This window comes from Myotis davidii, unplaced genomic scaffold, assembly GCF_000327345.1.
Source record: "Myotis davidii unplaced genomic scaffold, ASM32734v1 scaffold765, whole genome shotgun sequence".
Taxonomy (NCBI): domain Eukaryota; kingdom Metazoa; phylum Chordata; class Mammalia; order Chiroptera; family Vespertilionidae; genus Myotis; species Myotis davidii.
In genome coordinates, this window is record NW_006296056.1 from 1,366,876 (window position 1) to 1,394,655 (window position 27,780).

At 40.5% G+C, this 27,780-nt stretch overlaps 1 protein-coding gene across 5 annotated transcripts in view; it reads right to left on the bottom strand.

The window, feature by feature from the left end:
- NSMCE2 (NSE2/MMS21 homolog, SMC5-SMC6 complex SUMO ligase) overlaps nucleotides 1–27,780 on the bottom strand; it is a 232,239-nt gene that overhangs the window by 158,619 nt on the left and 45,840 nt on the right. For all 5 annotated transcript variants that reach the window (XM_006770962.2, XM_006770963.2, XM_015568644.1 and 2 more), the window contains one exon: nucleotides 16,306–16,412. In XM_006770962.2, coding sequence (XP_006771025.1) covers nucleotides 16,306–16,412 — 107 coding nt within the window. The remainder of the gene's footprint in view (nucleotides 1–16,305; nucleotides 16,413–27,780) is intronic.

Here is a 27,780-nt window from a genome sequence, read left to right on the forward strand (position 1 = left end):
AGGGTGTTATCTCTCGGGGGTCCCAGACTGCGAGAAGGCACAGGCCGGGCTGAGGGACCCCCTCTCCCCCCTGAGTGCACAAATTTTTGTGCACCGGGCCTCTAGTGGTATTATAAGAGCACAAGGAGTGATACATTTGGCAGACAGACTTGGTGATGGCAGGGAGGGCTAATAAAAAAGCAGCTAGTCTATGTTTGCAAAGGGTGAGAAAGAGTTAGCTAAAGTGAAAGAAGGGCACCACCAGTGTGCTAAGGCAAGAGAACATTCCAAGAATGAGCATAAGAGTGGTAAAAATGAGACTGCAGAGCTAAGCAGGGGAAGCTTGAAACTACTTATTCCTGAGAGCAGGGATTCCTTACCAGAGGGTAAAGTTGTGAAAAAGGAGGGCAAAATAATCAAATTTTCTATTTAAAAAGACCTCTTGAGCTAATACTAGAGAGAAAACAAACATATCAGAAGAGAACAACACTTCACGCAGCGAACTTGCCATAGGAGACCTGAGATTGTGAAATGGGGGCGAAGGAGGTGAACTGATTGGGGGTGAAGGAGGTGAACGGATTTGAAAAGCAACAAAATCTGGCAATGGAATGAGAGACGTGAGGAGCTTGGAGGAGCAAGGATGCTAACCATGTTTCTGATGTGGGAAACTGGGTGGATAGTATTGCCACTTGCAAAGTAATAGGAGCCCAGAGAAAATCAGAGGAGAAACTTCTCTTGGGGACCTCTGAATTTAAAGAGCACACTTCAGTAGAGATGTCAGACAGAGGCGAGATCTGGAATGGAACTAAGAGCTTGGGACTCAGCAGCATAAAAATTAAGTCAAATTGTAAGCATAGATGTCACCTCTCAGGAAGAGAGTGCAATGTGAGAAAAGAATCAAAGAGCAGGTAGGCATACCCAGATTTAATGGATGGCAAATGGATGAAGTGGGGTCCACCAAGGAAGCTATGGAGAGTGGAGGCCAGGAGAAAAAATAGGTGTGTGGTCATGGAAGTCAAGGGCTTTGATTCAGAAAGAAGGGAGTTATTAGCAGCGGTGAAGTCGGAGAAGAGAACGAGTGAAGGTTTTCACTAGGTGTGCAACTGCGGGCAGGCAGCCTCCGCTTCCTCTCCTACACAAGAGCGTTCTGTGATCTGCACCCTGGTGATGCGTATAAAGTACCTAGCACGTGTGATCCACAGGGCACAGAAATAACGCTCTACTTTCATTACCACGTATCTTATGCATGCTAGACAGGCAGGTCCAGGTAACACGGAGAACGGAGGTTGACAGCATGAACCACATGGGGCCGGGGAGGGAAACTGCAGCTTGGAAAGGGCAACTGGGAGGCAAGACCTAGAATCTTTTGCCTTTTCCCCCACCTCTCTCCCAGTGCTCCCCTCCTCCCTCCTAAATGCAGTTTCTAATGCACAAGCTCCCCGGCCCTGTCAAAGGGGCCTTTTAAACATACCTTCGTGTTCATACCAAGCACTATGGCTTGGCCATTTACCACAATCCTCAGAGTTTGTGATAGAGATGCCAGACCCTTAAGAAGGGCAGTTCACAAATAAATGAGTAAGTGTTCTGTAGATAGAAATCTATTGTTTAGTGGTTTCATAAGTTCTTCCAACAGTTTTTGAAATGATAGGCTAAGTAATGTTTATCAAATGAAATATTCTAACTACCTGATTAAGGAGACCTTTGGACAACCAAATTGACTCCTGGGTTAGTTTCGACACTGGCAAAATGACAGTCATAGAAGTTTCCCAGGTGGCATATACTTTCCTATCGAGAATTAAGGTTTCACCCTTTCTTGCTCTCACCTCCTCAAAGACATGGGGTCAGGTGGACCTGGGAAAAATGTCTCCAATGCTTGCTTTGTTAATGTAAGAAACACGTGGTTTAGAAGAATTCCACCGATTTAACCTAAACTATCCCCGTCCTAACATAATTTCTTTCCTACTCTCTTTTCTGTAGGATCAGCCTTGCAATACTTTCAATACACAAAGTCTATATTATAATCCCTTCCCTACCTGTTTATTCTGTGTCACATCCATCTAAGTCAAGTTTCCCAGAAAAGTCCTCATTTATGAGGATCTCAACTTTCTTATACTCCTTCTGATAAACGTCTCTTTTCCACACAATTCAGCAGTGACAGGAGATACTGAAGCTTATCTGGAGGTAAAGAGACATCATGCTTCGGGATCTGAACAATGAAAGAAGTAGTCCTTGCCCCAGTGCTTGTGTGAGTGTGTGTGGAAGAGGAGGGATATACACACCTGGTACTAGCTAGCCCAGTGGTTCCCAATGTGGGGCACACACCCCACAAAGGGGTGATTTATTTTTAAGGGGAGCAATTTGGGAATGAGTTATTAACAGTGAATTTTTTGCATTTCTTATGGTTCTAGGGGCCTCATGTACAGTATATAAATATGTATTGTGACATGATTATGCATTTCAGTTCTCTATTATATGTTTTGAAACTTTATTTCTATTTTTTCATACCACTTCATATTATTTTTAAAACAATTTCTTAGGGATTTCTTCCTCAGTACTTCAACTGTCCTTTCATTCTTTTATTTTTCTCTTTCATGAATGCCATGTTCTTTGGAAGCTTGTTTAGACCAAGTTAATGTCCTTTTAGGCTTCCTCCATGTGAATAGGAGCTTACTTTTTGAATAAGAATTCTATGTCACAGGGGAGGCATCAGCATTTTAGAGATGCTTAGGTGGGGCATGGCCAAAGAAAGGTTGGGAACCACTGATCAAGCCTAAAAATAAGCCAGGGTGAGGTGGGGGTGGGAGGAGGTTTGGGCTGTGTTAATTTCATGGAAACCCCTCCTTTCCGAGCATTCTGGTCCAGGAAGCCGAGACTGCTGCTCCTGGGCCACGGGGCGGCACCCCGCCACTACCAGGCAGCTGGGAGGAGGCTGTGAGAGCTTCCCCAGGCTCCATGTCTGCCCTGGGTCCTCCGGTCACACCCTCCATGAACCGGAGGATCCTATAACCAATACAACATATTCACCATTTCTGTTGTAACCAAACAGAAAAGTGATGTCCTATGTCATCAGAAACAGGAAAAACAGAAGCAAAATATCTACTCTGGGGCTACTACATTTTTCTCTAAATCTGTAAGTTAACTTCTAACTCTCACAGGTGCCCTGAGGGTTTGGGTAAATAATAAGTCAAATCCCTTATGCTGATACCATGTCACCCATAACACCACAGAATGAGGGCAATCCCAGAAGCAAAGCCCTGTCTTTCCCTCAGTTATCACATCTCACCCAACACAATAAAGACGATGGGATTACTAACACCCTGGCAATTGATTAATGCTCCTTATCCCTTACCTGCTCCATTTACTCTTGCCTATCAAATTCTCTGATGTTGCTTTCTCTATAATTAATATGGCTTCCTCATATTTGAAATTACTTCCCACGACTAAAGCTATCAAATTGCCTCTCGACTTCCAATCCCTTCCCTCTGAGAAAGAGTTCCTGACTAAATGAGAATGAATTCTATCCACTGCTAACCTAATCAAAGTCCCAATGCACCACAGGAAAATTAAAATAATAAACAAAAACTGGTTTGGTACTTCATAGTTTATAGAGCACTTTTCAGAATAATTTATATAATTTGATTCTCGCTGCCCAGAGAGATTAAATAACTTCCTTGAACCAAACACCAAATAGGTGAGAACCCCGAGGTGGCCACCGAGTCTGGAAGCGCAGGTAATACCATTTCATAAGGCACTGTAATATTATATCACTAAGCCAGCTATTGTGCATTCCCCGACATTTCCACACTTGGTGGCCACCCTGTACACTCCCGACCTTCTAGCATAACTCATTTCCCTCAACTCCCCCATACTTTTACTCGGAAGTGCTAAAGAAGGCAACAATGAAAAATATCTTAACTTGGGATGATACTTTAAAAATTTTATAAACCAGCTTTCACATTCTGTTCTCCAATTTAACTTCAAAACCATCTGGTGCATGGAGACCAAAAGAGGCAATTCATATTTCTCAGTGCCTGTTATACGAAGCCTCGCCTCCTGTGAGGTCATGAAGTACTTGCCTACATCATCTCAGTTATCCTTGCCACAGCCGCATGCATGTCATTCTCCTTCTAGACACAGAAACTGAAGATTTTAGGAAGACGAGTCACTAGTCCAATGTCACACAGCTAGGCTAGGTCTCCTGATTCCAAAGGCAGTAGCAAACGATTCTGGTGAAACATCTTTGCCTGCTCCCTAAAATGCCACATACTGGCCGCATCACTCCCTTCTTCACACAGACTTCTCCCTCACTGCTCAGAAAACTGGTCATGAACACATCTGATGGCTCACCTGGCAGGACGACAAAAGTGCCTCAACTGAGAATCCTGCCTGGCACAGAGCGAGCCCAGAGAAATGTTAGTTAGCTGGGCTTACTATTATGATGGAAAGGGCTAAATATTTTAACAAACATAAACACAAAGCATCGCATTAAAACTAGAAAAAAAAATCTCCTTTATATTCACCCCACTGCCACTTTAAAAATACACCACCAACAGAAAGTTCTTGAAGGGTCGATGATACTGGCCCCTCTGAAGTTTTCCCTCTTTCTAATATAACAGTTCCACTTAACAATATTCACCTTCTCAAGTAGCTCTGTAATACTAACAGATTCCCTCCTTCTTATGTGTCACATCAGTGTGCGGAGTCCCTTAGGCTAAAAGTCCCAAACCTTCATCTTTGGAAAATTACAGTAAGCTATGTAGAACATCAAAAGCACACTTTAAAACTGAAACTAGATAAAAGTATTCTTACTCCCAACAGAAATCCAAAGAAGTCAGTCTGCCCTGAGGCACAGAGTGTCATGAAAAGAGCCTCGAATTACATGTCAAATGCCTCCTGAGACTAAGCATATCCCTGACCCCTCCCAAGGCTCAGAGTCCACCAATCTACTTACCTACCTCAGAAGGTTACTGTGGTCTTTAAAGAGATCGGGGATCCAAGCGGGCTCCCCCCTCCCTTACCAGGCACAAAGGAAGTTGGTTCCAAACTCTTACTTAAAGGGCCAGGCGACTGGAGTAGAAACTGCCTACATTTCCAAGTCTGGCTTAACACACGATCAATGACCCCGGGCAAATATCAGTCATTGGGACAGCCAATAGACATGAATTCACTATTTCCCAGTTTGGGGCTAAGTCCGCTAGAACATTCTAAACACCAAACCAATACCTATACTACACATGGGCTTTGTCCCAGTTTTATAGAAATTGGATTACAATGAACTACTTATGATTAAATCATTTTTAAAATTTATTTTTAATTTAACCTGGAAACCTAGCCACTGAGCGTTATTTCTGTGGGAGTCTATATTCCAGAATTCCATTCAGAAATCCAAATGCTGGGAGCCTATCTTTTGTTTTTCCCGGTCCATGAGCTCAGAGACTCCCTCTGGCAGGTTCTGGAAGTCGCTTTCACTCTTTGGTCCTGTGGCCTTTCAGATAAGAGATGTCAGCTGCAGACTGTCAGAATATAATAACTATAGGACCATCCTTCACCTTTTTTTTTTTGGCCACATTCCTATTTATAATCTCATTTTATCTATAATTGCCCAGTGAAGTATGTAGAACAAATACTATTATTACTCATTTCAGAAATGAGGAAGCTGAAGTACAAAAGTTAAGTGACTTGTCAAGGTCAAAGCCTGGCAGGATGAGGATCAGAAGTCAGATCTTTATTTGCCAGCCCAACACTCTTATCAATCAAACAGCAAAGGCTTCGAAAAGGAGGAGAAGGAAGTAAATGTGATTTAAAATTATTTTTAAACAATTTTGTCTGGCGTGGTGAATTTTCATTAATTTCCTTCTTCATTGTCGCCTGATGAGTTAGTCACTAAAACCTTCAGCTCAGAAGTAGAAATTGTTTTAAATTATTTCCTCATTGTTATATATAGATGTTCAACTTTTAAGTGTTTCATAATAAAGTGACTCAGGGATGAAGCAAGCCCAATCTATATTAGTCATTTGTTGAATGGTTACAGGAGATTCATGCAAAACTATGGGGAAGACAGAAATAAACATTTACCCAAAAGATGACTAAATTAAAGACAAAAAGTGCATGTAAAATGTAGACATTTTTCCTGCTAGTTTAAGCTGTGGGATGGGAGAACAAATGTGAGGAAACAAGACACAGGTCACCTATTTTCATTTTTTTCTGAGTTTAGGTGGTGCCCAAGAGTTTTTTGTGGTAAGGAAAAGAAGTTAAAAGTTAACAGGACAGAACACCCAGACCTTGCCTTTATATAGCACTTTTGCCTCTCAAGTGCTTTCACATACGTTATCTCATTTTTTCAATCAAGAAATCACTCTGAGAGAGATAGGGGTAGGTATAACTAAGTTCATTTTGCAAAGTTGCTTAAGGCCACACAGCCATTCAGGAGGCAGGTGTAGAAAAAACTCAGTAATTAAATTGGACGTTGACACCAATTTACCACTGTAAAGGGATCATACACGTTCCATGTTACAAAAGCAAAGCACTTTAATCCCATAATCTAGAGCACCAATTCCACTACTATTATAGAAAAGGTGGTAGGACATACTCTAATTGCATCTATATTACTTATAGGTGCTTTAAGTCATGTCTTAAGAATTTCTTCTAAAAAAAATGAAGCACACAATGTTTGTATTGAGACTTTTAAAAACACGGAGTAACCTAATGCATCAAATTTAATGTCTGATTTTAATAAGAGGAATGTTCTGAACACACCCAGGACTTAGTCCATTTAGAGTTCCTATTTAGAAATGTGGCATTTTTGGCTTCTGTTTCATGTTGGGGGCAGAAATAAACCTCAGGGTGACAGAGAGTAAACTGATGGGTAGAGAGGGCTTTCTTGGTACCAGTAACATTCCAGGAATCACAAATAGCTGAGGCAACGGGAAGGCAGATGATGAAGTGTATGAGACCTTGGGAAGGTAAAAGGCAAGCGAGTCAGGATGTCTGGAAACCATGCGATGTAATCACCTTAAACTATTTCTGGTTATTGGTTCCATTTTTAAGAAACACTGATTTGGTCTTTCGAAATATCACTAGTGGAAGATAATAAAATGATTAGTTGAAGATGAAATAAAGGACAGAACACATAATCAAATTAAAATCCGTTCACAGTAGCAGACTGTATTACTCCAGCCCATGAAAAATGGACCTAGGGATTTCCACTATTTTAAAGAATGCTGTGTTATGTGACATACATTTTCCTTGGGGGTGGGTAGGGAAATGAAAATTTTAAAACTCCAGGGGTTAGAATATCATGTTGGCCATGACACAGAACAAGGAAGATGCGTGTCACTATTCCCTGAAGCTCGATGCTTTGAGAGAAGCAGAGGAGAAAGAAATGGCTCCGTTCTCCCAATGGCAGCTCCCGGGCCCGGCTCCACTTCTGAATGAAAGAGCTTGTGCTGCCGGCACAACGGCACTCACACAGGGACTGAAGAATAATGCCCCCTGATAGTCTCCCCTTTATTCTCTTTCCATTCTGTCACTTGTCAGCAACAGGGAGACGACACATTTCAAATAGAGCTGACAACTCGCATATGATACATCAGAGGAATCAATCCAGCGCATTTTTCTCTCCCAATACTGTTCAATGGGTGCTGCTAATATTACTTAAAGATGGAAATGTCTCAAGAAATATTTCTGTCAGGCACCTGAGTGTCTAATTATGCTATTTATTGAACTATTCTGCTCACATCTTTTAAGTAATTTTTATTTATTTTATCTAAGAAAACATCAAAAGTTATTTCTGAATTACCAAAGTTTTTATTTAGTTGTCTGATCCTTTTCTCTAGTATGACTGACCCCTTCCGCCCCTCTCATCACCTTTAACTAGCCTATGTTAAAGGCATAATCTCTTTCTCAATGCTACAGACTTAAGTAGACTTAACTGATCCGATCGGCCAAATACCACGCTGTTCAGTGGCCTCTGCACTGGCCTGGTCCCCGGGATTTGCCCGTAAGTTAGTACTAGGTTCCCACCAACACCTCCTGCCCCCATCACCAACAGCCCCTACCCCCATTACCAACATCCCCTGCCCCCATTACGAAGACTCCTTCTAAGGAAAGAGGCCCTTCCTTCAACAAACAGTCTCTGGCCTTTCCCAATTATTTCCGGCTGCCTACTCTACTCCCCAAATTTTAACTCAAAATTCCCTTTCAGATACTATTTAAATTTGATCATAGGAAATGATTTCTTTACAGAATTCTCTGGCAACTTTACAAATCAGTATGACATAACTTAGGGGCTTTCATGCTATCACTTGTCATTGTTACCAGAACACTATGAATTTTACCATGATCCCCACTTTAAGAAGAAACTGAGGCTCAGAGTTACCGTGTAGAAAACCCAGAATTAAACAAAGTCTCCTTTTCCTTATTCTGAGTTTCTTCAGCACCTTTTCACTCTCTCTGTCAATCTATTTCAGTGCTACTGGTAATATTATTTTGTGGGTAGTTTGTGTACACATGCCAAGAGGCTTTTGTATCTTTATTAGACTAAGCATACTATTGGCACTAATTGAACAATTTAATTATGAGGTTAATAAACCAGCAATGCTTTCACCTCCACACTTTGAAAATGCATCCATTTTACAGTGAACCTTAATATTTAGTGATCCCTTTCCCCATGTAATCTATTTCCTCACCTCCCTTCTACTGCTAGGCTGCAGGGGTCCTCAAACTTTTTAAACAGGGGGCCAGTTCACTGTCCCTCAGACCGTTGGCGGGCTGGACTATAGTTTAAAAAAAAACTATGAACAAATTCCTATGCACACTGCACATATCTTATTTTGAAGTAAAAAAACAAAACGGGAACAAATACAATACTTGTATTTGCATGTGGCCCACGGGCCGTAGTTTGAGAAGCCCTGTGCTAGAGGGTGGGGGGAAGCCTAAATCTCAATTATGGTGAAAAGTGTGATATGCAAGGAGACTAAAGTAACGGCCCAAAATAAGGGTTCGATGCTGTACATGGACTATGTTCAATGCCAGAAAAAAAGCAGCAGTTTGCTGTATTAAGGAACACTCACATCACCTAAATAATCTGGGTAACTGGCTGCCAGATTGCCTGGTGCCACAGAGGCCACAGCGCTCAGTAACACTGGCACCCAGTGCGTACCTGGAGTGGTCTGTACACTTTTCCTGCCCACACTGCTGCTGTGTCCCCCGCTGCCTCTTCGGTAAGCCCCTCTCCTCCTTTCCTCAAAACTGTCTCCTCCTCTCCGCTCTCCTGACGAGCACTCCACACACAGGTCCTGTTTGCTTCAAATGGAGACTCTGATAGGCAAGTGACGACTGCATGTTTTGGGTTTGTTTTTGTGGTTTCCTTTGGGGGGCGGGGTTGTTTGTTTGAAAATATATCTTTCTTGATTTCAGAGAAGAAGGGGAGAGATAGAAAAATCAATGATGAGAGAGAATCATTGACCTGCTGCCTCCTGCATGCCCCACACTGGGGATCAAGCCTGAAACCTGGGCAGGTGCCCTGCCCGGGAATCGAACCGTGACCTCCTGGTTCATAGGTCGAAGCTCAACCACTAAGCCACACCGGCCGGGCATGACTGCATGTCTCCAGAGGCCTGGTTCTCTACAGAGCTTCTATGCAGCAGTTCTCAACCTATGGGTCGCGCCCCCTTTGGGGGTCGAATGACCCTTTCACAGGGGTCACCTAAATACATCCTGCATATCAGATATTTACATTACAATTCATAACAGTAGCAAAATTAGAGTTATGAAGTAGCAACGAAAATAATTTTATGGTTGGGGGTCACCAGAACATGAGGAACTGCATTAAAGGGCCGTGGCATTAGGAAGGTTGAGAACCACTGTACAGAAATGAATCCAAGGACATTTCAGATAGCCCCACTTCCCTGAGGCCATGAAAACGCCAGCCAACCTGCTGGGCCCATCCCCTAGCCTCCTGTCAGACAGGACAAACCCCAAAGTGGGTTCTATAGAGTGTCAGTCCTTCCCCCAAAGAGAGTGGTTTTCTAGTTGAACAAAATCAGATTACTAAAGCGCCTCCTTCCTTTAGAGAATCACAAGGCATAAACTTGTATAGGAACCTGTACGAGTCCCTGCTTAACTTCTGCTCTGTGTAGACTTTGCAGTGGTTCTCAACCTTCCTAATGCCGCGACCCTTTAATACAGTTCCTCATGTTGTGGTGACCCCTAACAATAAAATTATTTTCGTTGCTACTCATAACTGTAATGTTGCTACTATGAATCGTAATGTAAATATCTGATATGCAAGATGTATTTAGGCAACCCCTGTGAAAGGGTCATTCGACTCCTAAAGGGTCGTGACCCACAGGTTGAGAACCCCTGCTTTAGAGTCTTCAATCAAGCATTCCCCAAACTTATTTGACCACAAAATCCTTTTTTCCTCACATGCTTATACACGGCCTAATAAATTAGTATTTGGAGCCAAGTTTTGAAAATGCTGCACTAGAGGCACATTACGGCCCGGCAGAGTGTAAAGGTTTTATAATTTTGAATAATCCAACACTTAATACCTACAAAACACAAAGATGGGTTTCTATAAACTACCCATGAACATCAGCCTCAAGGTAGCACAGACCAGAACGTTCACTATTAGCAGCTACATTGCTTGGTGACCTGAGAGATGTCTATCTAGACTCTTTCCTATAGAGGCAACTCAATTAGTGACGTACATATCCAAACCTAGCTCTCTCTGCATATTGGACAAAATGCTACCAAACACAACCTTAATTTGGAAGTAGTTACAGAGGGAGTTCTAAAGCACTGGCATAAAAATGAATTTCCAGTAATCACCAAAGCAGACACATCCTGGGGCCAAGTGGTCACCTTTTTCTTTCCTGGTTAATTCCCACTTGTGGGCAATATTCCTATAGATGAAAAGGCTCAGATATAAGTCACTTGGAAATTTTTGACAAGAAGGTGTTAAGAGCCAAGTGTGTGTGACAGGGAGTGGAGAAGACGGTATTCTCCAGGAGCTGCCAATCTGGCTCCAAGAGGTTTTCCTAATTCCACTGTCATCTCTCACCTCTTGCTATTCTATGACCACAGTAATTTCTCTGATGCTCAGGAATCTCCTGTCCCCAAATTTTATAAACCCCTTCCTCTCCTTTCTCCTTTGTCAATGATTCACAATGTGGGTGCACCTCACATTCAGTCAGTAGACAATCATATCCAGTAAACTACACCATCTGGCCTGGAACATCCTTCAGATACTATAAATTATTAGCTTTCTAAGTGAAAAAATACTTCCCAAATCTGGTTTAACTAAAATGGTAACTTCCAACTTGCAAGATACTCCGTAAGAGTTGATGTTCGAGTAGTGAACGATAAGGTAATTCTAAAGTAAGATTTACCAAAGGCGAAGCTTACCAGTTGATGGAGAGTAGAAGGGTGAGGAGGCACAGGGAAGTGACATGTCAAAAACATTCTAAACGAGTTGCGTAAGGCTGAGGTAAGCTATACCTTTGACCCACCTCATTCTTTTATTATATGTAAGATTGTGCTGGTTTCAACAGCTTACACAAGGTATATTTCCACTCTTCTAACTCTCAACAGATTAAATGTTCGATTTGGCTTATGAAATAAAAACCACAGCACAAGGGGCACATCCATGAACAGATTTGTAAGAAACAACACAAGTAGACCAATTTAGCCCTTAATTGCTCCTATTAGTTAAGAAGAAAAATACTCTCCCTCCCCAGGCTTTTGGTGGGAATTGTTATAAAACACTAATTAAAAAAAAAAAGTGCAACAACAATCCAATTTCAATTGATTTTACATAATCTATAAGATACACGTAGCACCAAAGAGAGTAGGAGAGGAAAGTGAAGAAAATATAAATCCTCTGGATTTTCCAATACATAAACACGTGGAAACAGCACATACTAAGAGAATTATATATAGGTAAAACCTGACCATTCTTTTGAGATTTACAGTTTGTTAAAGCAACATTATACAATTAAGTATCATGATAAAAAAATAAATGCCAAAGTATAATGTGAATCACAAGCTTTAGTTACTATGCTAAATTCTAGGACTAGGCCACTCATCAGAAAGCAAAGAGGATGTGTGTTTTATCACTGACTGCTAATGATACATGGAAATAATCTGAACCTGTTAGGACATTCATCATTTAGCTTCATGGCACTCATCCTTCTTTTTTTTTTAATCCTCAACTGAGGATATGCTTTTCTTCTTTTTTTCCTTTTCTTTTTTTTTAGAGTGAGAGTGAGGGGAAGAGAGAGAGAGAGAGAGAGAGAGAGAGAGAGAAAAAAAAAAAAAACATCAATCAGTTGCCTCCCATATGTGCCCCAACCAGGGATGGAAACTGCAATCAAGGTTATGTTCCCTGACGGAGAATCAAGCTGGCAACCTTTCGGTGCACAAGACAACACAACTGAACCACTCTGGCCGGGTCCTCCTGAGTTATTAATTTTCCTTGAACACCGTGTTTTCCCTTTGTAGCACATGCCACAGCAGTCATTAATAATGTCTGTACTGCTCTGTATCCCTATCTACACTTCTGGCATCATGGGGGTTGTGTGGGCTTTGCTGAGTGACCTCCTACGTCTTGGACCTAAAATGACCTGGCACACAGAGCTGTTAAGTAAACATTTATTCAGTGAATGTTTGAGAACAAAAAGCCAACCAATGGTGCCCATTCCATACACCCAGATAATAAAAGCTTGGAAATGAAGTAAAGGAACATCAGGTCAAGCCTGGTGTTCAGCACATCACTGTTCTCAACATGAAGCTGAGAAAAGCTTTTTCCTGGCAAGTGACAGTGAGAAAGGCAGTAACTGCACCACAGTTTTCTGTGAGACATTTTACAGCTTTCAAAACCCTTCTATCATCTGGTGGTCTCATGACGAATGTGGCCAAAGAAGTCATACAGCACTCTGTGGTTCGAAATGAACGCTTTAAAGAACTGTGACAGGTATGTAACCCATTTATTCTGAGTTTTTAGAAATGACACAGACTATCTGGGATTTCCGTTAGTGCTCACTGCATAATACTTCCTCTGCAAACTATCTGGGACAAAGTCCTATTTTTTTATTTTTATTTTTTTTATTTTCAGAGCTCTGAAATGAATACTGACTCCAAATAAAATCTTCAGGCATTGGAGAATATACAGCAGCTCTTTTTTTTCAAAGGACAAAGAGAGACAATCCGAGAGCTTCTGTTGAAAGGGGGTTCCCAGGGATTGTGGATAAACTGACCTACACTTCTAAGGTTCCAAAGTAAACTTCTAAAATCTCTTCAGAGGTAGATAGCCTCCAGAATTCCGTGAAGGTGAGAGTGGAGAAAGACATTAGTTTAAATTATAAGCTCTAAAGCTCTTTGATGGTTACATTTTTTAAATGTACCATGACAATATGAACATTCACACATAGGAAGACCACAGGATGGATTAGAATCTAGGCAAATGACATAATAAAGCTCTTCAAAGTCTGCACAGAGCAGAAGTTAAGCAGGGACTCATACAGGTTCCTATTACCTGTATTCTTTCTGAGTAATCTGACTTAAAACAGTTTCTGTTTTAGGGATCATGAACACCTCATACTGTAACTTAACTAGCTTATATCTAATCCTATGATTACTGAATTCTAGACTAGGACAGGTCAAAGCCAATGTAAGTTTTATTTCAAAGCCTTGAAATGAAGTGAGCAAAGTACTTGTTTTTAAGAAAGACTTTGTTCCATCTTTATAAGTAATACATTTGGAAATCTGGATTTGTAGCAGTAACATATCTTCATCCAATTTTATGAAAGTCAAAGGGTTTGATACACACACAGTACTCTAATCTGAGTCACATAATAATGTTGTGAAATAGGCAAGCCAAGGACTTTACAGATGTAGAACATAAAGTTCCAAAAGGTTTCGTTTGTTGACCCAGGGTCATAACTTAGAAAATGGAAGAAGTAATTAGGGTTGGAAGGGTTTCTGATCCTGAGATCATTGCTATTTCTAAAGAGCTATACCATTCTGGCCCCTCCCAAACTAGTGTTCATTTTTTATCCCTCACCGAAACAAGCAACAAGATAGCATGTCCATAACTTCAAGTATATAAAGAACATAGTATATTAAAAGGGGTAAAACATTTCCCTCAAAATACAAGTCATGTCCCCATGTGGTTTCAGGTCTCGAAACCTTCTAAAATTATGGTCTACTAGTCTTGGTCTTGTGTCAAGCTTACATAGAGAGCATAACTTTGCATCAGAAAATAACAAAAATATGTTTCCTCTTCTTATGAAAGACCAGGGACCTTCCTAACAGCATAAGAATCACTAAATCCAGTTGCTCCATATCTGAGGTTAGCACCAAAAAGTGGGATAAAACTCAAAGCATAATCTTTTCTGTTTAGTAGGGTGGGGGGCAATGGGATGAAAGAAATTCTGTTAACTACTGAATGAGTAAGGGCAAGGTGAGGGTGAGGGCTTCTTTGTCTTTAACTTTTGTTTTTTATGAGTGGCTCAGTTTTCTGAAGGGGCAAGAGTTCAATTCTTTATGTAAAAATACCTTAAGTATCTGTGAATCCTCGAGTTCAATAGGAATTAAAAAATCTACGTTAAATTCTTTAACTTCCCAACTCTGTTTTTTTTATCTCTAATGTACACTGTGCTGTTACATTTGCACAACTTCCAAGTGAAAGACAGAAAAGCCTATCAAATAACTTCCACAGAACATAAGGGTCGAAGCAGGATTAACCTATACAATACGCTAACTCTGATCTCTGGTAGCAACACACTTTATTCTAGAAAGTCAGCCTTGTTCTTTGAGGTCAGTGGTTTTCAACCCTGGCGACATATATTAAAATGAGCTTTGCCAGAACCGGTTTGGCTCAGTGGATAGAGCGTCGGCCAGTGGACTCAAGGGTCCCGGGTTCGATTCCGGTCAAGGGCATGTACCTTGGTTGCGGGCACATCCCCAGTGTGGGGCGTGCAGGAGGCAGCTGATCGGTGTCTCTCTCTCATCGATGTTTCTAACTCTCTATCCTTCTCCCTTCCTCTCTGTAGAAAATCAATAAAACATTTTTTTTAAATGAGCTTTTACAAATACTGTCCCCCAATCCTGCTCCAAACCAATGAAATCAAAATCGCTTTAGGGTAGAGATAGGCTAGTTCTAGGGGTGGGCTAGAATCAAAAGCCTCTGATCTGAGTGCTTCGCCCCCCAGTTTCAATGCCCCAACAGGAGGTCATTTTCATATTTTCCTATGCAAGAAATAGTCACAATACCAGGACTAACAGTCACCATGCTTAGAAACATCAGAATTTCATCAGCTGAAGGAGTTTATTACTTAGACATAAGCAGATACTCACAAGTTAATCACAAATAATATACTTCATAAATCCTAGTCAAATACCAACATCCAGAAAAGGGGGAAAAATTTAACCCAGAAAATTATTTCTTTTAATTTTTTACAACTTCATATAACTATGTAATGCTCATTTACACATGGTTTAGGTATTAAACCATAATTAAAATGTTATCTTCCCCTGACTAGTAGCCAATCTTGTAAAATATTTGATTTTTGGAATTTTCCCATAGATATAAGTTAGAAAAGGCAAATAAAGAAACCAGAAGTACAAGACATCCTATTACACAGGTATATGAAATAAGTTCAAAAGGGAGTTTCCACTGCTCAGAAGACAAAAGACTTCTCAGAAACATTAGTGCAATCGGATTGCTCACTTCTTACTCAACCCGGTACTGCTGAAAGGAGGTTGCTATGTTCCCACCTTAACTGCCTATCTGTTGTTCCTGTGACAGCTGGAGTCAACAAAGATAAGTTTGGCTTCTGGAAAAGCCAAAATGCCAAGCTTCTTTATTTTAAAACCTGTTCTGAAACTCTTCCGTATTATCTGATTCTATGAATTTTGCAATAGCTACATATTAGTTAAAGCTGGAGAATGAGTAACTAAACCGGGTCTAAATTGTATGCTTAAGCAAACAGAAAAATAAAAACAAGTTTTAGGGAATTTTTAGGCCTAAGGAGGCTTAGACTGAAGTCTAATACCAAAAGATGCAGGAAAATCTAAAATAGATGTAATGTCCTAATTAAATGTGGGTGGCCTAACTGGAAAAAATATCTAAGATTCCTACTCTATGAACTTCCTGATTAAGAAGACATGAATGGCTGCTACAGGAAGACATTAATGGCTGCTACAGAAAAAAACTAATAAGGAAATACTAGTATTAAAGGTTAGAGATTTTTTTGATTCTGTGTTTTTATTTCTAGGTCAGAGTTGTAACCAAATATAACGAGGTGAGTGGTATAAACTTACATGATTTATCGTCGACTGAACAGCCTTTACATAATGATTTAGTTCCCGATCCATCATAGCAAATTCAACCATCGCTTTATCCATACTGTATTCACTACTCACTTCAGCTGAAAAAAAGAAAATGCAATTATTATTTTCCATTTAAAATGCCATATCTGAGAAAAGTTGCACCAATGTAATGTATATCAATCAATGCTCTAAATGATTTTGTAAAGGTATTACATGTTTTTTAAAACTTCCTCAACGTATTGGTGCTTCATTCAAAATTCTAAGAACATACCCAGTTGAAAAAGGCTCAAAGGCAAAAAGGTGGAGTCAGACTCAGGGGTTCCAGGCTCTGCCACTTACGTGTATGATCTTAAACCAATCACTACACTTTTCCCAGCCTCAGCTCCCTCATCCCCTAAAGCACCCCAGTCATCTACCTACACATTGACTTCACAGGACTGTTAAAGACCAAATAAAGAAGATTTTCATGTCTAATAACAGAAGCTTGGGTTATGCAGGCCAATCCTCCTTTTGAAGACAACTAAAACGATTGGGAAAAAGAAATCTTAAGAACAAAAGAGCCACGAGATAGTAAGAAACCATCAGTGCAAAATGTGGGGGGAAATGAAAAAGACAAGCGAAGCACCAAACCAAGCCCTGTAGTCAGCTGGGTTCCCTTCCTCAGAATAAAGATGAGCCGGAAGTAATCCCACCCTGTTCCCGGCTGCAGTGGGGCTGGCCTTGTCTACTGCGCAGAACAGAGGGAAGAAGGAGAGAAAAACACGTGCTTCTGAAACACTGTGGCCACAGTCAGCCCTCCTGAACTTGCAGCCTGGGTCCCCCTCACCTGAGTGGTCCTAGGAACCTAAGAACTTCTGATCTTGGGGTGGTCCCAGAGTGAGGGTACCCACACGTACTTCCCTCTAGAGAAGTCACTCATCCTGGACCTCAAATAATCCCAATAAATAATCATTAAGGATAATGAACAGATTACAGGGGGAGGAGGGCACCTTACCCTAAAACACACAAGCCACCAAGAGTAAGAATCAGCAGAAACAGATCCACAAATGTTTCAGATGTTGGGATTATCTATCAGAATATGAAGCAACTACGCTTACTATGCTTAAAGTTTTAAAATACCCTTGGGGAACACGAGAATAAACAGTGACCAGCAGACTGGAAAAGTGTTTTAAAACAGTTTTCTTAAGCTCTAAACACAAAGGAAAAAAGAAAGAACACAGGATAATAAACATTTGGAAATGCAGTCACTCCAAGGCTCTTCATTCAAATGTTGATATTTCTTGTCTACGCTGAAGAACAATATGACATATCGTCCCAAAGCATGAAATAATAAAATCCACTTACATTTGGCTTTTAAAAATGATTTTCCTAGTCTTTACCATTAGTCTTTAATTTTACAATAGTTAATTATAAACACATCCCATAAAATATATCCAGAGTTAATCTGCTTCTGGGAGAATACCTCTTGGTTTATAATATCATTTGATAAAATGTTGACAACCTTTTGAAAGCACTTAGTAATGTGCCTTTGACATGAAAATGCTATGAAAAGTTTTGCAAAGTAAAATAATAGGATGATGGTTCTCATTATCAAGGTCCCATGGATAATAGCAGGAGTTGAATCAGCAATTTCAAATACAAGGCCAAGAGACCCTCCCTGTAAAGGAGAAAGTGAGCAATGGCTGGGTCTTTCATAGCATGAAGCCTAAGGGAGGCCAGCTGGGGCTACAGGCAGCCTCAGCTAAAGTTCCAGGGCCCAGGAATGTGGGGACAAGCTGAAGAACCTACCTGATGAATGAAGCAGCCTGAGGCAACAAAGGGAAAACACCAGAAGAGATCAGGAAGCTAGTCCTAAAAATAACTGAGAATCACACCACACCTGGAAGTGATGTCGTCAGATAACTTCAGGCTAAATCCAGTGTCTTGGTCTACTGCAGAGACCAGAGACTGAAGACAAGAACTAGCAGAGATTCCATTAACAGTATCTGGGAGACAGACCATGAGAATGTCCATATCAAGTTGCAAACCTACCTCCACTATTTAAATATTTAAAACTATTTTTGTGATTCTTTTTATTCTTCTGTTAATCCTTATTTCTTTTATTATTGCAATCATAATCCCTTTTTCTTAATATATATTTTTATTGACTTCTGGGAGGGATGGAGGGAGGGAGGGAGGGAGGGAGGGAGGGAGGGAGAGGAGGAGGAGAAGGGAGGGAGAGAGAGAAACACCAATGATGAGAGAGAATCATTGACCGGCTGCCTCCCATATGCCCCAGACTGGGGATCAAGCCCACAACCCAGGCCATGTGCCCATGTGCTGTGACTGGGAATCGAACTGTGATCTCCTGGTTCATAGGTCAATGCTCAACCACTGAGCCAGGCCGGCCAGGCTATAACCTCTTTTTTTAAATGTTCTTTGGGTTCATGTTTCAGAAACACTAGGCTAGGGAAGACAGAGAATCTGTGTCTTTTTCTACTAAAGAACTATAGAAAAAAAAAGCATATTGTTGCATAAAAAAAGCCAACAAGCCAAATAAATCCCAAAGAATTCAAGAATTCAGAAGGGAAAAAAGGGATGAACAAATAAAAAGGGAGTCGGTTGTTGACTTAAAAAGTGATTGGGAGTAGGGGAGTGTGGAGGGACTGACCAGCCAGAGGTTCCTGCTCCTTTATTCCACAGTATATAATCCCACTATCAAAAACCTCCCACTTATCCCACTCCTGACACCAAAACAAAAAACAAAACCCTCCCTAAAAATTTACAGGGAAAGCCCTTCCTAAAAATCCACACCAACCAAATTCTACACTGCACATCCTCGAGGACTGAGCACAGGCCCTACTTGCTTTTAAACTATGTCAGCCTAGAAGGATAGCGCTTAATTTACCATAACTATACTTGATATTTTGGCACTTTTAACTATAAATAATCTTGTCTTTTTATATGCATTCATCACATTTCTCCAAACAAATTATAATCCATTTATGGGCAAGAATGATGCCTTCGTGTTTTGGGGCTCCAACAAAGAATTATAGCACCTCTTTCTTCAATATTGTTATATGGCCATTTAATTTAATAAATTTGGAAATTAAACCTTTGCCAACTATGAATTGTCCTGCCTCAAATATTCAATTCAATTAAAATATGAAGAAAACATGATATAGATTCATTTGCCTATTATATTTTCATTGTGATTTTTCTATAAGGAAGAGGCTGGCACCAATAAAGTGCGGGGAAGGGGAGAGAGCAGGAAGGAAGAGAACCACACAAATGATGTTAAAATGCACAGAACGACAGTTCCAGAGAGGGAAGTACTTCTGTACCACACTCTGTAAGCCTGGCATTAGAGAAAATTGTGCAGATGATAAAGCATGGAAAGTAATGACAATGATGAAAAAAAGTATATAATAACAGTAGCTGTAGCTAACAATTAGTAAACACTTTATTATGTGCCAAGACTGTATGAGCGCACCATATTTACTATAAGCCTCAGAGCAACATGAAGAGACAGAGTTTTATCTCCACTTCATACATGAGAAACTGAAGCACTGAGCCGGCAAAGTGGCGTGCCCCAGGCAGAGGCCACCTCCAACTCAGGCTTCCTTTCTGCAAAGATGTACACCTGCCACCAACACTGAAGGTGCTTAAACACAAGGACAAGCACTCAACTCCTCCAAGAATATCTACCGAACAAACCCTCAGGGGGAGAAAGTCAGGGCCCTAGCTTCATTTTAGCTCCCTGGTGATCCCTTCCAAGTAGGACACTAGGTACTGCCATTCAAATGGTATTAGACCTGATCCTGGAAAAGCTTTTCCAAATTCCTTAAGGAGAGGAAACTGATTACAGTTGACCCTTGAACTACATGGGTTTGAAATGCACATGTCCACTTGCACACAGATATTTTTTTTAAATTACTGCAAATGTATTTTCTCTTCCTTATGGTTTTCTCAGTGACATTTTCTCTAGCTTACTTTATTATCCTACAGTGTGTAATACATATACAAAATATGTGTTAATCGACTGTTTATGTTATTAGTAAGGCTTCTGATCAATGGAAGGCTAACAGTCGTTAAATTTTGAGGAGTCGAAAGTAATTCATGGGTGTATGTTTATCCCATTGATTTTTAGGGAGAGTGGAAGAGAGAGAGAAAGACAGAGAGAAACATCAATGTGAGAGAAACACGTCGATTGGTTGCCTCCTGCACAAGCCCTGATCAGGGCCCAGGTCGGGGAGGAGCCTGCAACCAAGGTACCGGCCTTGACCAGAATAGAACCCCAGACCCCTTGGTCCGCAGGCCAATGCTCTATCCACTGAGTAAAACCAGCTAGGCCAGTAAATACATGGATTTTAAACTGTGTGGAGGTCAACAACCCTAACATCCACGTTGGTTAAGAGTCAACTGTACTGTTTGTTTTTTTAATTCAATTTATTTGCGTGACATTGGTTAATAAAATTATATAGGTTTCATGTGTATAATTCTATAATGCATCATCTGTATACTGTATTTTGTGTTCACCACCCCCTTTGCTCTCTTCTCCCTCACCCCATCCCTCTTGTCCTCTGGTAATCACCATACATTGTCTGTGTTTATGAGTTATTGTTTTTTACTTACTCCCTTCACCTTTTTCACCCAGCCCTGTAACCCTCCTCCCCTCTGACAGCTGTCGGTCTGTTTTCTGTATACATGAGTCTGTTTCTATTTTGTTTGTTAGTTTATTTTGTTCAATAGATTTCACATGTAAGTGAAATCGTATGGTACTTGTCTTTCTCTGACTGGCTTTGTCCACTTAGCATCATACTCTCCAGGTCCATCCACGCTGTTGCAAAAGGTAAGATTTCCTTCTTTTTTTATGACTGAGTAGTATTTCATTGTGTAAATATAACACAGCTTTTTTATCCACTTATCTGCTGATGGGCACTTGGGCTGCTTCCAAATTTTGGCTATTGTCAATAATGCTGCAATGACCACAGGGGTGCATATATATTCAACTGTACTAAATTTTAACACCGGTGAAGAGAGTGACCTTCCACATCGGCAAGGCTAACTAGAGGTGCTATACAAGCAAACAAGTCACCATTGAATGCGAGGAGACTAACTAAGCCAACTCTAGCTGAGAAGCCAAACAGTACGAGGCCAAGAGCATGGCAGCAACAAAGATGGAGGTGGCAGCCATGGACTGATTACTGGGCAGCAAATGAGGAGCAGCAGGTGGGAAATGTTCAAGAGGATGGGGAAAGTGCTGGTAACACTGAGAGGAGCCCAATGTCAAAACCATTTCTATTTTTCTGCCTTCCCCAGCGGAGCAGGGTCTGGAGAGCTAGGGATTTTCCTAGTTCTTGATTGTGCCATTCTATGAGTATGCATTTAGTCCAGCCAACCCTTGCTTGTGCTAACCATCTGAACCTAAGTGATATACTTGAACATGCACTTACAAGCCACTAAATACGTGGGCAAGGCTTGGGGGGAGCTCTGTGACTGTGAGACCTACGTAACACATCTGGTATACTAATTAAGTTAGTACGATAAGTAGCTAAAATATGTCTGCCTGACCCTGCCCCAACAAATCAAGTTCAGAGGGCACAGATAAACCTTAATTTACATTATAAACGAATAACTATTTCTGTTAATACTAATACCAGGGCTGCCCTCCCACAGATCTTCGTGGCTGTACCCAGTGATCCTGGTCAACACCACCCCAAACACTATGAGCTGCTCAAAGTACCCGAAGAACTTTAAAAATGTTATTTCGACCAGGAAGGGCCACAGCATTAAACCCACTCTTAAAAGATGTTTTGTTTCTTTTCTTTTTTTCCTGTTAAATGGCAAACTCTAGAAAAATAAGGATAATCACTAAAGGAAGGCTTCTTTTTAGACCGAAGTACTCTGACATTTATGTAATATAAAAAGTGTCTGAATGGATGAAGTTGGCCTGCACATAATTTTCCTAAAGTCAAACCAACCTATAATTATGCAATCTGAACAGCCACGCTATTCATTAGACACGTCATCTGTTACTCAATGTCAAAATGCACTAACAGCAATATTATAACTATTACTAACTCTCTCTTTTTGAAGTGTTGAATAGGCATTCAAATTACATGATCAGGAGACATTAAGCAGAAATGGGTGATTTAGTGTTGCAATCAAATTCAACTGAAAACAACATTCATGAGAACTCTGTGAGAGTAAGATGATAGCTGAGGCAGGAACAAGTGTGAAAGCAAAGTGGTAACAACCCATGCTGGTTGTCTTGGGTATGGACGACGGGGGCAAAATGAGGGAGAAGAGATAGGTCTGTGAAAGGAAAGGAAGGGAGACAAACCAGCTATTTTTATAGACATAGACTCAGGTGAGACAAATTCCAGGCCCTCGACTAGAAGATGTAGGTGGTAAGGCTGTAGCACATGAATTCTTATGTAGCAGAGCATGGACATATGAGTTGATCCAGGATGAGCTTCAAGATTGCCAGATCTATTCACATCTTATTTGATCAATATAATGGCCTTCTCTAGAGCACAAGTTAGAAATAGGGAAGCAGAACATTCATCATCTTGGCTTCCCCAAGTTCAGATGGGCATGGTCACCAGAACAATCAAGCCTGAGTTCTAGACCAGCAACCAGCTCAGCAAGAACAGAAGGTAAGTGATGCAGCTCAGGGCTGTAGCTTCATGATCAACTATTCCAAATAAGGCCCCTCCTAGCCATAGCTGTCTGACAGCTGCAGCCCAAGGCATGCACTACAGAGAAACAAAGCCCGAGGCCCAGCCACGAGGTTGGGGAAGCACAGCTGAAATAGGTCCCAGAGCCAAGCAAGCTCCTTCTCATCCAGAATAGAACCAAATGCTTCATTCTTCGTAAAACCATAAAACTTCTTTACCTTACAACTGGGACGTGTGTGTGTGTGTGTGTGTGTGTGTGTGTGTGTGTGTGTTAGAGAGGAACACCCTGAAGACAAATTTCACCTATGTATCTTTTCAAACTTTTTGTCCCAGATTCAACTGCACAGTTTTGCCCATGGCCAATATGTTTCCTGAAATTTTGTCCCAAATAAAAATTGCAGAATCAAGTGATTTGCGTTGTTGTTGTTTTTTCTACAAAGTCATGTATAAGTGTATCTGAATAGGAACAATGCCAATTACATGTAGTTGATTAAATTCAACTCTGTGCATTTTATTAGTGAAATACCAGATGAAGACAAAGCATCCAGTTAGGGTTCTACGGGGCTGCTGACTCCAATTCAGCATGAATCACACATTCAGAAGGATCTGATAAATACTCAATGCCATAAAGTGCATATCATTCTGGGAAGGAGAAAGGAAGGCAAGGAGGCAGGGAATCACCTCACTGTGTTATAAATTTTCTAGAGTAGATGGGACATGTACATAGTAGGGAGATCTTATTTTCTGAAACACAGAATAAATACTTCCTACTCTCTTCAAATTAAAAATTGATTCTTCTATATTTTGTAAGCAAGACATTTCTTTTCTTTGGATAAACTGAAATAAATGGCAGCATAAATCATACCACCGTTCCCTCCCTCCACAGTACACTCTTCTTCTGAAAAGGGGGCCCCAACTATCTCTCCCAGCACAGATCTCCTCCAAGAGTAGCTGTGAGTGTTGTCCTGGAGCCTAGTATTAAGCAATCAGTATACAGTCATCAGGCGTTGAGTTTAATGACTTACTCACTGCTTGAGCAATATTTAATAGAAACTTGGTTACTTCTCACTACACTGTACTTTAGTCATAATTATGCCTCCACACAGATATTAGTGTGGTAAAATTAAAACCAAATCCACATTTTATAACTGCTTCCCACCAGAAATAATAGTGAAGAGTATAACAGTGTATGGCACAAACAAATAAGCAAGCGATCCTTTTATAAACAGCGAATATGGGGGAAATCTTCAAGAAATATTGAGGTTTATAATAATTTTTACCCACCTATACAATCTGCTTATAATACAGAAAGTAAAGTTGTATAATACAGTAACTCAAAAAGCCAGCTCTCGAGTCAGATTACTTTCAAATCTAGGCTCTATTGTTAGTTCTGTAGTCTTTAGCAAGTCACTTTACCAGAATCTCAGTTTCCTCTCCTATATAAAGGGTAAAATAACAATATCTAACTCACAAAATGATATGAGGACTAAATGAGAAAATGTAGGTAAAATGATCAGCCTAGGGCCTGGCCCGCAGTCAGCAGTAACAAAATATTATCTGTCATTAAAATTATTCCGGAATGGATAAGTACTTTGCAAATGTAATTAATCTTAATGCTAAAAAGCATTTTGCCCTTAGAACCAAAAAGTATCAAGTGAACATCACCTCCTTAACTTTCAGTTATTTTTACTAACTTGAGCCCAAAGCACTGAGCTGAACTCACAAGACTGTGATGTTCAATGAGAAACTTTGTAAACAAACTGATGCCCAGAAACCCATGTACCTAGCAAATCCTTATTGAGCACTTAATACATGTCAGCCAGAGGATAAAAATGTTTTGATGCGGAAGGAGTGGCTAACACTGCCCACAGATGGCAGGAAAGATTTAGCAGGAGGGTAAATCTGCATCGTTTCTTGGAGGATAAGTAAGTGTGTGCCAGATGTTCACCAGACTGGGGTAGAGGCTAAACAAATGCCCTCACGCCTCTCCACAGAGGGTGACTTAGAGTTTAAGTGCTCAAAGAAAAACACTGGGCATGAACTGAGGAGAGAGACAAAGATTAAATCTTCACTGAGCAGTGACTACGTGCCAGGCACTTTGAACACACTACTCATCCTAGCCTTTGTTACAACAATATGAATTAGGTATCATTAGACATAATTTCGAGATAAGAAAACTGATGTTCAAAGAGACTAAATCATTTGCCCCAGGTCACACATTAATAAACGGTGGAGTTTGGAATGACCTCATGTGTGACTTAAAGTTAGCATGGAAGACACGTGCTATAGCGTCTGAACTGCTACCCAGGAAAACTAAAATACACTTCATGCAAAAGTCATGGAATAATGAATAACTGCTTCTCTAGCTAAAGGAATTCTCCTCAACATTAACTTATTTTAAGAGAGAACAAGAGAAAGTGAAAAAGAAAGACTGACTCACTGACTTAAACAGTTCTCAGAGGAATGGAGACTATCTTTCATCATATACACAGATATTTCCTTTGAGAGCAGAGTTAATATTCTCGAAACTACCATGGTAAAGTTATAACTCCAAGTGCTGCTTGAAGTAAATTCTATGAAGAGGTGAAGTCATAAAACCACAGAAGTCAATCTCTGGATACAATCTAATCTCTGCCAATTATCAAAAGCACTATGAACCCTAGGTTATGGGCACCTATAATTTCAAAACATATCCACAGATGTCTTTGGTTACCTGTTATAAAGTCCCTGACTATTTAAAGTCAAGCCTGCCTTTCATTTGACTGAAATTCTTTTTCTATACCATTTTTGCCTACTTCTTCCTATTCACTATAAAGAAATAGTGAATGCAAGACAGCAAGCAAAATTCACAACAGCATTTCCCAGCCAACATAATATCTAGGACTTGGCTTTGCCCAAGGTCTACCTACAGTATGAAGCTTGAAGGCTCAGGAGGAGGCTTAAGGAACAGAACCTGACTTTGATTTCTGGTTCATGACCAAAGTGCCAGCATGAATTTGTGGCAGCAAAAATAAAAGAAGTGAGGCTTAAATGTCATGTGGTTATTAAGAAAATTAAATGAAAATGTAAGTGAAGCATCCAACATTATGTCTTAAATTCAGTAGACACGATAAATGGAGCCTCTCTTTTGCTGTTTAACTACATGTGCTTGGCAATATTTCCCAATACAAATTTCTTTTCCACTTAAGCTAGTATCAAAGCATAGAGTCATCTCACCCACTTTTTAAAATCAATAAAGCATACAGCTAAGAAATTCATTGAGCATAGGGTTGAAAAATCCAAACGTGAGTCTCCAATCCCAAAATTCCCTCCTTACAGGCAACCATTGCTAAGGGGTCCTGGGAATGTAATCTCATAGAGATAGTCCATATAAAAGGCATCTTCTTGTAAAAGGACTACAGAAATAAAAATACTTACAGAAGTAGCAGAAATAAGGAATATAAAACGGCCCAACTATTCTCAGAATGCCTCATGTTGAAAATCATGTGCCCTAATCTTCAGTAAGTGCACCTGAATAGAAAGTTTGGTGTCAAAATGTTCATCTATAATAATAAAAGTATAATATGCTAATTAGACCAGATGTCCTTCCCTACAAAGCTGGGGCTGCGAGGGAAGCCTGGGTCCCAGGTGCCTGCCAGTGGCTGGAGGGAAGCCTGGGTCCCGGGTGCCGGTGGCCAAAGGGAAGCCTGGGTCCCAGGTGCCAAAGGGAAGCTGGTGCCGGCAGCCGGGGAAAGGAAGGCCTACTCTTGCACGAATTTCGTGCATCAGCCCTCTAGTTCTAAAATAAAACATAAAAGGCAAATAAATATATCCGGGAGCACAATGCAAACATATTAACAACAAGAAAGCAGTGATGCTAAGCAAAGAATAGAGTATGAAGGCTAGAGGGGGGGTCTTCCAATTCACTCATTTAACAAATATTTACCAAGCACAGTCCCGTGTGCTTGGAGACGTAAAGAAAGCAGTAACAAGGCAAACACTGTACCTTCTCTCAAAGAGTTTGACAAATTTCTACTCCATGCAAAATTTCTACAAAGTCCTAGAATCTTGTTCCACTGCTGAACACCTCATTATTAGATTCCTTCCAAAGAGAGAGCTGAGCCAGCACCTTCCTATAACAATTCCAGACAATGACAACAATAAAGCTGAATGGCTCTTTCACACACATTAACTGACTTACACCTCATAACCTGCATATAGAGTGATTTTACTCTGTTTTATTCAGTTGAGAAAATTGAAGCTCAGAGAGTTAAATGGCTCCAATGAAGTCATGCCTCACTATCAGAAGTAGGACTTGACCCTTGATCCTCAACTCCAGAGCTACAGAAGAGCCACCTGCTGGTCCACACAGAGCCAACTCTTCCAGATCACAGTCCTTCAAAGACCTGAAGGTAGCTATTAAATATTTCCTACCCGGCAAGTTCATTGGCTGACCTGCCTTCAAGGTGGACTACAGAATAAAAAAAACAAGAATTACAGCCAGGGGGTTGACCAATGAAGACTATGATAACACTATAATTACATGTATACCACTGAAATCTTGGGTTAACCTTGTCGATAAAAAAATTCAACAGAAATGGCAATTAAGCAGACCTTTCGTTTCCTACACGAGTACCACTGAGTCTTTCTATCTAAAATTCAAAACATAAGACTGTGAGATTTCTATGTTCCTGAAATCTGGCATTCCATTTCATTCAGGAGGTGAAGGTCTTTCTGAATATCAACATGTCATCTAATTACCAGCAAGGTTGCCTCTCTTGGTTTTTTTCAATAGTTAAACAATAGCTAACATTTACTGAGCACT